General features: G+C 28.0%; 1 protein-coding gene across 1 annotated transcript; it reads left to right on the forward strand.

The window, feature by feature from the left end:
- Positions 1-1,459: 1,459 nt before the first annotated feature.
- Positions 1,460-6,385, forward strand: LOC129972781 (uncharacterized). The gene is made up of 2 exons (XM_056087038.1): positions 1,460-1,497; positions 5,909-6,385. The coding sequence occupies exons 1-2, from the start codon at positions 1,480-1,482 to the stop codon at positions 6,146-6,148; spliced, it is 258 nt and encodes an 85-aa protein (XP_055943013.1). The 5' UTR covers positions 1,460-1,479; the 3' UTR covers positions 6,149-6,385.
- Positions 6,386-12,437: the final 6,052 nt, after the last annotated feature.

Below are 12,437 nucleotides of genomic sequence, written 5' to 3' on the forward strand. Positions count from 1 at the left end.
GCAGTATTGGAATTAATTAATATATTTTAGTCACCAGAGTAATTCTGCTATACATATCTTGATAAGAAGAATTATAACTCTTAAAAATAACGTGAGGTTTATTTAAATCTTCTTTCCTGAAAAGAGAGAGAGAGAGAGAGAGAGAGAGAGAGAGAGAGAGAGAGAGAGAGAGAGAGAGAGAGAGAGAGAGAGAGAGAGAGAGAGAGAGAGAGAGAGAGAGAGAGAGGGGGAAGCGCTGATATGGACTATAATGGGAAAAAATTATTATTTTTTTAAATTCAATTTTTTTTAATGGTTTCTGTAAACTTCCTGCTAAATTCAAATTATTTTAGAAATAGAATTGCTGCAATAATTTTGGATATTTCTTTTTACAATAAGGGCAATATAATAAAAATCATAACATTTATAATAATAATTTTTACTTTTAATATAACCTGACGTTTATACTTTTAATTTAAAAAAAAAATCAGTTCTGCTTAGTTTACTCCCAATTTCCAACATATGATAAATTTAAAACAGCAACAACAACAATATATTTTTATAAAATTTATATTATTTAATTATGCAAAGTTTATTGAAAAATTAAAGTTTTTATTAAAATGAAAATATAATGTAATAATGGATTTTCGAAAATATTGACTGTACAAATATATGCGTAAAATACCGATTTTTGCTATATAATCACCATTTTATACTACAATCTAATCTTTATTGTTACATTTTATCATGATTTATTACTAATTTGTACTTATATGAAGAATATACTTAAAAAAGTCAGTTTTTTTTTCATTAGAATAAAGTAATCAATGTAATTAGCGATTTCTTTTGACATAGTTTAATTTGAAGCATTTGAAGCTGAAGATCATAAAATTGAGAATTTAATTACTAATATTTTCCAGAAGACTTTGAATTATATACTTAATTATCCATCATTTATTTAGAGTCCTCAAATGAGATAAAACAGACACAAAAGGTTAGAAACGAAGTGTACTTTTTTACTTTCACTCTTTTCATTTGCAGAGGTTACAGGGTTAAAAGAGACATATAGAATCAATAAAATACCCGAAACATACCAGAGAATCATCAAATTCGTTGAACTTCACCATCAAAGCAGTCCAATGTTGTTTACATGCTTCACGTATTTCCATTTGTAAATAAAAATATACCGCAGTGAGAATCATAATTCTAGAGATTTATAGAGATAGAGATTATAGAATAGAGATTTTTCTAGAATATGCATATTAGCTTCATCTTCCATTGTATTACACTCGTAAAAAGTGTGGAAATTAGCGATGGCCGTACTATTCTCGAAGTTTGGTGGCATAAAGTATCTTTAGATTTTCAAGGTCATCACGAGTGGTCAATGAATGAAAACATAACTTTTATGGTTCAAGTAATCTCAGGAGAAAGTGATAGTATATAAAGGTAGATATTCCGTGGCTTAATATAGAGAGTTGGTTTCGGTCTTTGAGCCTAGACATGAAAATCAAACTCGCAGTAAGTTTTAATTTAAAAACTTATGTTATCAATTCTTTTTTTAAGTATAAGGAAATTTAGTGAGTTCGAATGTATTTAATTAGAATATTTCTGAAGCCCCCTGAAATTTCTTATTAAAGTAATATCAAAATATTGTTGAAATTCGAATTTATTTTGGTTTAATCTGAGGCCAAAATTAAGAATGTTAAAAGATTTGTTTTATTTATGAATTTTTTTTCCTTTAGATTAATCTGCTTGTACTTTGCATTTTCTGTGATCGTATGTACGAGGGAAAGTCAAAACGTAAATGGACTTTTACAATTTATTTTTCCAATTGCCGGCGTCCTGTCATAGGGGTAGCGCATTTTCCCCATGATCTGGGCATCCCGGGTTCGAATCCCGGTTCGGGCATGGTTGTTCTTCATCTGTGTTCTATCTGTGAGGTGTGTTAATGTACCCCCCTGTAAAAAGGGGCTGTGAAAGCGAATGTGTGTGTGTTTCATGAGCTAGAAGTCAGACTTCTGTTTTCGGGTGCTTAGGGGTCTTTATCCTTAGAAGCTACTGCACCCCGTTTCCGTGGTAACACGGACACGACTTTATCATCATCTTTCCAATTTTTATTTACCAAAAAATTTGTGAAATGTTGGGAAAAGTGCGTTTAAGTCCGGGGGGAGGGTTACGTAGAAAAATAATGTATGTTTCAATTTTCTATTATTAGAATAAATGCCCTTTTTCTCAATTGTCCCTTTACTTTTTGGCTCTTCCTCGTAAATAATATTTTAAGACACTTCACTCGAACATTTTACTGTTATACAATCTTGCCAATCAATCAATATACATATATACAGGGTGTCCCACAAGGTATCCAGAGTTCAATATTTACAAATTCGGTTAGAACATGTTAAGACAGATATTTTTATGTATAACATGTGGGTAATTAGACTATGACGTTATATTAGGGGACCCCAGGAACTATATATCAAAAATATTATCTTGACGCCTTCTATCCGAATCTGTAAATATTAAACACTGCATACCTTGTGGGATACCCTGTATATCTAACTTTTTTAAAAACTGTCGAGCAAAATGAAAGCTTTGATAGAAATGAGGTACAATTTTCCTTTTTTGATGTTTTATTTTTTAATTATTCTTTCGTTAGAATCATTTATTTATTTATGTATTCAGATTATTTCTTTTCAAAATGATGAAATCATTTAGTCATGAATAATATTATTTTACGGATTCATGCATTAAAATTATGTATAATTTATTAAAACTTCTAAACATAGTACTATTTTTTTGTTAAATAATTTCTTTCTTTGACTATATTCATTTAAAGAACATGCTTATCTGAAATTAAATTTTTGTGTGAATTGAATTTTTATATCAGACATGACCACTTTAGATTATCTAAGTTTATTCTGCTTTCACAACCATAGAAGTAACTTTTTTAGAACTACTCATATGGAAAATCGTCTGCTCTCTCTAGGATTTTAGAGAATTTTCTAAATCTGCATTTTTTAATATTATGAAATCGATATTTATCTTCTGTGACTAGGAAAGAAATTTATTCAATTTTGTGAAACAAATGCATATAAAGATACAATAAGTAATAATGGAGCCTAAACCGTAAAATAACCGTTGGCTTTCAACTGCATAAGTTTTGCTTAGTTTAGTTATATTAACATCCCGTTTTTAAAGCAACACTTGGGCTATTTTGGGGCGGACCTCGTAATTTTGAATCGCGGTCAGATGACGAGGACGACATCTGAACTGGCACCTCCTCTCCATACCACGTCACACCAGCGGGAGGACGTTTGGCCCGGATGGATTTAGCTATACCTGACCCGCTTTCACGACGTTTCTTCGGTGGAATTGGGTCTCGAACCCCGCCGATTTGAAGCCGAGAAGAGGCCACCGCAGCCCCTTAAACTGCATGAGAGCATTTAATTGTGTCATTTAGGAAATGATTTTAAAACTCAGTTTGGATAACAATACTGAATTTTTTATGAAAGCAAGATCAAATGAACTGAACTTCACTTTGCTAGTTTCATGCTATTTCAATACCAAACAGCAGCCCCTCTCTCTCTCTCTGTATATATTATTTGTCTTCATGTCCTTTTACACAAATCTACACTTTTTCTCCGTTCTTCCTTTAAATTTGGCGTATTTGCTTTTCAAGGAAAGAAGAGTGTCACTGTCAGCTTTTCAAAGCCCAAAAGTTAATTAAAATAAAAGCTATACAAATTTATTGTGTTTTTTAGTTATGTTTTTGAAAATATTAAAAAAAACGAGTAATATAACGATTAATTAAATAAAAAAAAACGATTTTTATATCATTTTAAAATTTTAATTATAATTTTTTTAATAATATTAATTTCATTTCTGTTTGTTTCCCTCTAATTTTTAACAAATTTTTGAAATTTAATTTGATACACAATTTACAACAATGCTTTTATTGTTATGGTGAAATTCTATCTAGTTTCATTACTTCATGAAATTATGTAATCGCGTGCTTTTAGTAAAATTAAGAATTGTTTTATTGACATAAAATCAGCAGTGATATTTTTATTTCCACTTTTATTTTAGAAAATATGCTCTTTTTAATTTACATGTGTTGTGATTTATAGTAGATTGGTTCAATTAAATCTAAATTCTTACAGCCTTTTCAAAAATAAATGTGACATTTTAAATGAATGCATTCCATATTGATAGTTTAACATCCATAAAAGTCAATATTTCAGAGGAACAAATTAGTCACCAAAGGCTACTAATCTTCATTTAAAATTATTTAAACAGATTGAACAAATATTTATACATTTTTAGAAAATATTTGCAAAATTAACACAAAAACAGGGACTAAATATAGACACACAAGAATAGTAATTTAAAGAGAAGTTTAAAGAGAAAATTTTTCTCATAATTTTTGTCACATGTAAAATACCGAAATGTATTTCTAAATTATTATTAAATTATGTAATGCATTTTATGTCTGTTATGAAACATGTTTCTTGCTTTATTTTGATGTATTTAATTATTTATTGCTACATTTTTTGAAGTTCTATTTAAAACAATGTATATTTATTTATGTTAAAAAACTATACAATGATATATATATATATATATATATATATATATATATATATATATATATATTTATTTATTTCATTATTATATAAAGTAAATATAAACTAAATATAAAGTAGGATTGAAGATAACATTAGCAATAACTTCTTAAAAATAACTTTCGAAACTATTTGGATAATTATCCCATGGTTAATTGTAGAGTAACACAGATAAATTTAAGGGGACAAACAAAAATTTATTTTAAAATTAATTCATTGTACCTACAAATTTAAGGGAAAATTTACACTAAAAAAATCTTTGATTTTAGTAAAACTTTCAAAAGTTAAATGTATGTAAAAACTAATTAAAGGTTTAATTTCATTATTTATTGAATCCTTTTTTGTATACATATAACAGAATTATTCTTGTGACCTGTTTTATAAAAACTCGCAAAATATAAAAGAAAACATGAGTAATTATTGAAAATTTGTTCTCTGATACTAATAAAAGAGAATGAGAGAGTGCGTGTGTGTATGTGCATATAGGAATTGAATAATCCAGATTTTTTTTATTTTTTTATTTAGGGATTTCAAATTTGGTATACATATGCTTGAGAGACGGTTTTTGTGAAATTTTAATTAATTAAAAACTAAGAATTATTTTGATGTTTCCTCAAAATCTCTCGAAATTATTCTTGCAGAAAGCTAAGATTTACACCATTTTAAAAATTGTTTTTATAATGATAACAAATTAGTTTCCGAGTAATAGTTTCCTAAATTTTGATAATTATTTTTATAATTTGACAATTAATCTCTCAATATCTTTCGAAATTATTCTTGCACAAAACTGATATTTACACCATTTTAAAAAATGTAGTTATAATAATACCAAATTAATTTCTGTGTAATAAAATTTTGACAATTCTTTTAATAATTTGATAATGAATTTCTCAATATCACCAGAAATTATTCTTGAACAAGACTGACATTTAAAAAATTTTAAAAATTGTCTTTTTAAGGAAACTAAATTAATTTCTGTTTAACATTTTCCTAAATTTTGATAATTCTTTTTATAATTTGACAGTAATAAATTTTTCAATAACTTCCGTAATTATTCTTGTACAAAACTTACATATAAATCATTTTACAAGTTGTCATTTTAATGATACCAAATTAGTTTCTGTGTAATATTTTCCTAAATTTTAATAATTATTAAAAAAAAATTTGTATGATTTTTGACAATAGAATTCATTTTTGCATTTAAGTTCAAACTGTATTGATTGTTTCATCAAATATTTCTCCAATTGTTCAGTGCTATCGAAGCAACTTTTTAATTTTTGTATGTAATATCTGTTTTCCTGACACAGGTCATTCTTTTGAGTGTGGCTATCTTCGTTGTGGTTGAGGGTGGAGATGCCGGTGGCGGAGCAGAAGCAGGATTCGGAATGAAGATGGGAGCGGGAATGGGAGGCGGTGCAGGTGGTGGCGCTGGTGATAGAGCTGGAGGAGGAGCCGGAAGTAAAGCAGGATTCGGAGTTGGATTTGGATTTGGAGCGAAAGCTGGCGCTGGTGCTGGTGCCGGTGGCAGTGATGATACAAGGAAATAGACTGTAAAAATAAACATGTAAAGAAATTTTATTAAAATCAAAATGGCAGATTTTGAAAATAAAGTTACTCAAACATGAAAGATCTGAAATGTAATTTGTACTCAAACATGAAAGATCTGAAATGTAATTTGTAAGTCCTACCGAAAAAAATATGCCGAATTTTTCTTGATGCAAAGAATATTACTCCTTTAGTAACATGATGTTTATTTAATTCTGTTTCTCTCAATAAAAAAAGTGAACACGAAATGTAATAGTGAAGAATTATTTTTCTTAGATCAAACTTCTTTGAAACGTTACTAATTTATATTTATTCTAATAAATTTAAATTCTTAAAAAATATATATATATATAATTTCCACATTTACTTAGGATATTTTTCCCAATAACTGTGAAAACGATAAAAGTTATAATTTTTACATTAATTTTTATTTTTAATATAATTTTTATATTAACTTAAATTTATGAATTTTTTTGCCTTTAAAATAATTTATGTTTAAATTAATTCGAACTGATTTTCAAAATCTGAAAGGCTTAAAAAAATCTTACATATTTATAAAATTTGCATAATCTAAATAAACTGATGAGGAATATTTGTTTCAGTATATTTTACTTCAAATATAATCCTTCAATAAAAGGAATGCTGAAAGCTTTAATTTTCTTTCAGCTGTATAGATTTTGGTATAATTTTAATAATAATATATTTCGGAATACATTTCATATCTACAAACGATAAGCTACAGATGATTTGTTATTAATCAGAATTATATGAATCCTTCATAGAATTTTTCAATTTTTCCTTAATATTCTAATTTATTATACAAATATCAATTAATTAAATAGAAAAAATAGGTTAAATATTTAATGTTTGAAAAAAAGAAAACTAAAAGCTTCCAATTTCACGTTCAATATAGATTCAAATTTGATTATAATTGTCTTTACAGATAGGGAATTGTTTATCCTGAAAAATATATATTCCTAACTCCAGAAAACAAAGGGATTTTATGTTTTGCTTAATCAGAAGATACATATTTTTTTATTTTCTGTTATCAGTCTTCAGAATATCTTTATAATTTAGTTAGATATCACTTCAACTTCCAAAGAATAAATTTTTATAATACTACTATCTGATAATATGTAAAATAACGCAGATGTGTGTGGTTACTTTAAGAATTAAAAAATAAATAAAATTACATTAAATATGAATTCGATATTAATAATTTATTGTTAGATTTTATTTTAAAAAATATCTGCTAATCAAATATGTTCCACGGGTATAACATATAAGCTATTACAACTGAATACTGCCATCTATATTGTAATGACCAAAGCGAAACTGAAGAAGTCGTGCCGTCATACATTACGCATGTTCTTATTAAGGTGAGTAAATCAAAAGACGACACAACCTTTAATATTTACATGGCATTAAATATTACGATTGAAGATTAACAGAAGTAACGATAATGCGCATATCAAATCTCTCGAACAAAAGTAAATCAGCAAAACAGAGTTGAGTTGCCACACAACTTTCAAGTTCAATAATAAAATGTTTTAAGTTGCACTTGAGTTTATTTTTGCTTATTCATTGCACCACAATATAAACAGGTTTGCAGATTAAAAGAATAGTTTTAGTAGCATCAGTTAGAAATTTTGTAGAATCTTGATCCTGGAAAATTAGAGTTAAAATACTCCTATGTGAAGTGAACAAGAAAAAATTGTTATCTATATAAATATTAAATTTTATCATTTTACATTAAATAAAGATACAAAACGAAAAATGTAATAAATAAATGAGTTCTTAAAAGGACTAATATGTTAAGGCAAACGAAAAGATTCTAGTTATCATTATAAATAAAATTCCTTAATGAAGTGAAACACTAACTGTAAATGGCATAAAGGTGCATTGGATATTAATTCACACATATAAGATCAAGTAAAATTAATAATGTTTTCATTTCTTTATCACCTTTTTTTTGTAATTTGCGAAATTTATATTCTCGTGATTCAGTGTTTTTGTTACCACTGGAATTTTTTTATTACAGAGTTCTATAAGAAGAATACGTATTTAAAATTTATTTGTAAAAATATATCCTATAAAGCACAAATGTACTAAAAAGAACTTTTAATAAAGTAAGAGACCACTGGTTAAAGACCACTGGAAAATTTGTCTATTAAATATAATAAGTATACTACATAAGTTTAGTTAAAGAGCTATCGAACTAAAAATACAAGAAAAGGAATATTTTATGAAATTAGAAAGTCCTGGTAAGAAACGATTCAGTTGGAATATTCTAATTCATCAAAAAATTAATAAAAACGAGGGATGAAAATTTATCGAAAGATTATTAATAAATTCTCAGAAATTGCGAATAAAAAGATACGGCAAAAGCACTCAATAGATTGCTATTTTCAAAAAGGATTCCAAATAGCTTTCTAGCTGGATCATAAGTGGTAGCAGACAAAATGAATCAAGATTTTTTAATGAATTTTAGCATTATATTACACTTTATGGAAAATGGTTGATTTTCAAATGAAATTAGTAAATTTAGGGCTGTGTTCAAGTTAGTTCCATAACTTTAAATTATTAGCTTTTTGATTATGTTGCTTAATATATAGATAAACCTTCTAACTTCACAAAATGGTAAGCAACTTCACATTTATTCCAGTTAATTTAAGCTCATTAAAAAATGTTTCTATACATAAAAATTCATAACATACAATTGATAATAATTTACAGTTAAACGCCATCTATGATCACCTATTTGCCCATCATATTAATAGTAGTAATTTATTGACGTTAACTACGTTGACGAACGGCATTTTATTGCATCATATGAAAGTAGTTTTAAATGATCCTTATAAAATAAATACAAAACATACAGATTCGTGAGCCGTGCACTTGAAGTGACGAAATTAATTGGCAAAATGGGTCTAGATCATGAGGCTGGAGGTTATGTTAAGATTTTATTTTTTAGTGTATAGAGTGATCAAGAAATAATAGGAGGTGTTCGGAGGCCTGTATATCGTGTTATGTACTGCGCGAAATATAACAAAATTTGATCACTATGCACATTAAAGTATGCGGTTTTGATTTATCAAGAAAAAAAAATTAGTATCAAGAAACGCCGATAGAGGAAATCCTGGTTCTACAAACGCATAATAGGTAGAAAAAGAATACATAACTGCCAATGGAAAGAGTAAATAGCAACACACTAAATACCAATGAAAAACGTTTATTATAACAATTTACAAATTTGGTTCAAGGGGACCACTAACTTGATGTTCCAATAATTACATGCGATACACGAGGTTTTCGAAGGTGGCACGCAGCATATCAACATTTATTCGTCTGACATATAACGTTATTAAATCTTTTAAAGTAGGAATATCAACGCCTTTCAAGTGAACCAGAACAGCCTCACAATCAGAAATTGCCAAGATTCAGATCAGTGTCATTAGTTAATGGGTGTTATCTTATACGGATAAAATTTCAAGACCTTACGCAATAGCTTCTGCATCATCGAGAACGGGGTATCTGTTTGTCGTGACATTGAACGTGCACTGCTGATAACCTGCTTATTAGCTATCCCCTGATCCATAACTGCAGTTGCAAATTCTTCAACTTGTCCCTGCTTGATAACCTTACGTCCTCGGCCTGTTTGCACATCAAGAATTCCTGTTGCTTCTCATCTTTCAACCATTCTTCGTAAGTTAGTTATGGTCATCGCTCCTCTTCGTAACTGTTTTAACCGCCGATATTCACAAAGAGCAGCACTGGCATTTTCATCCCGTTGATAAAACAGCCTGATTAATAAGGCACGTTCACGTAGTGAAAACGCAATCGACGGGCGAATTCTTGCAGAATGACATAACTTCCCGCAACTCTTATTTTTATCTTCGCTGTCATATCACAAAGTAACCGTATAAGCAAATTACATAATAAAGTTTTCGATCGCAGTGACAGGATTTCCACTGTGTTTTTTGGTACCAATTTTTTTTTCTTGATAAATCGAAACCCCCATACTTTAATGTGCATGGTGGCCAAATTTTGTTATATTTCTTGCAGTACATAACACAATATACAGGCCCCCGAACACCTCCTGTTATTTCTTGACCACCCTGTATATTGAAAAATGGAGAATGAAAGGTAGGGTAACAAAATAATTAACGACATATTTAAATAATGGGTTGATGAACTGATTAATTAAGTGAAATGAAAATTAGAGAAGTTAATAAAGTGATTGTAGATGGGGGAATCTGCCTTGATATGCTATGCCGTGAACAGTATACCGTTGCAAAATATCAGTGTCCTAATTTTTTAATAGAATGCTCAGGTTTCAATTATCAGCGATTACAGTTTTCTCGTATTGCTTTAACAGACAAGTTTCCCATTTCCATCTTTTTTACTTTTATAAATGTGATTCTATCTTACTATTTAACTCTACTTTGCAAGATTTTTTTCTTTATTTGTGAAATAAATCAGGGCGATGTAATTCATGCTCTAGATTAAAGAAAAAATGTTTAAAAAATCCTAGTATATATATATATAATATAAAAGAATTAAAATTTTTATTTGCAAAAAAAAAAAATCAGCATAGTTATAAAAAATATTCAATCAATCGCACGTTTCTTCCAACCGCAACAAACAGCGGAATAACAAGTTCAAACCCTTTATAATGATTGTGATATTTGAATTTTTTTGACAGCTACTTTCCATACTACACAATAGTCGTAAAAAAAGCTGCCAGCAACAACCAATTTACAGTACACCTGTTTTGAGTACAATTTTTTGTTCACTAAATGTTACGATGGAAATTTACATCATCATGCAAAGAAAGGTTAATCTAAATATTATCATGAGCTAAAATAGTACTTTTATTTCTACTATAATTTTGATACTATAATTATGACATACGACAAAAGTTTTGAACTGATTTTTAAAACAAGAATGAAGCCACACCGTATGAACTGGCGCAGCATAGAGATGAATGATTTCTGCATCATTAAAATCTCTTAAATCAATTTAAATCTTAAATGAAACAATAAAACATATATATATATATATATATATTGAATGATTTATATATGAATAATTTCTGCATCATTAAAATCTCTTAAATCAATTTAAATCTTAAATGAAACAATAAAACATATATATATATATTGAATGATTTATATATGAATGATTTCTGCATCATTAAAATCCCTTAAATCAATTTAAATCTTAAATGAAACAATAAAACACATATATATATAAGTAACCAATCTAAAGTAAGAAAAAGTTTGAAAACGAAACTAAAATGAAAACGAAACAAAACAGTTTCGAAATCGCAACTAAAATTTATTACCTATTTAAACTAAAACAAAAAAGGAACTTCATAGTATTTAGAGAGCGCAATTGCAGCTACTTCTAAAACACAGATGAATTGATACACTAAAGTATTAGAATCAAGTTAATAGGAAAAACAAAAATCAAATAAAAATTAAACCAAAAAAATTATTAAAAAAATATTAAAAAAGAATCCGGCCTGAAGACTTTTTCAAGGGTCACCCTCAGGCAGGGATTCAAATAAAGGGATTTTTTCTGTGAGGACATACAGACATAAGTCTAATAATGATTCCTCGTGACCCGAAAATCCCCTGAAATTCTGCTCAAGAGATATACCATTTTAACAGAAAGGAAATACAAAATAACAAATTAGAAAAAAATAACCACAAAGTAAAAATACAATAAAAACAATAACAATAAAAACAAAAACAGCATTAAAATTAAAATTAAAATTAAAAACGAAAAGGCCAGTACATACCATCCAACAGTGAAGGAAACTTTAAACAATCGTTTGTGATTTCCTGTTTTAAAAAAAGTTAACGGAGGTAGGCACCCAGCGCCATCTATTGAGTGATCCAATATGCAAGTAAAGTTCTATTTTTATTTAAGCCAAAAGATTAATCCCAAACCATACCTTGTTTAATTAAAAAATTGACATTACAGTAATTTCTAGGAAAATCATTTTTAATTAAATTTTTAAGGAGGATATTTGATGCTTCAATATAAGAATTTTTATTATTGCAAACCCTTTTGATCCTGTTAACTTGTGAGAAAATTAGATTTTTGAAAATTTTAGAGTTTAGATTGGAATGGTAGTTACATAGTTTTGTTATTTTAAAGTTGAAATCATCCCTTTTATCGTATATACCAACTATTGTTTTATCATTAGCAATTTCGATTTTTAAATCCAGAAAGGTAGCCTCAAGTTGATTTTTATTTGTATCTTTTAGAATTAAATCTTTT

Source organism: Argiope bruennichi, chromosome 6, assembly GCF_947563725.1.
Source record: "Argiope bruennichi chromosome 6, qqArgBrue1.1, whole genome shotgun sequence".
Classification (NCBI taxonomy): domain Eukaryota; kingdom Metazoa; phylum Arthropoda; class Arachnida; order Araneae; family Araneidae; genus Argiope; species Argiope bruennichi.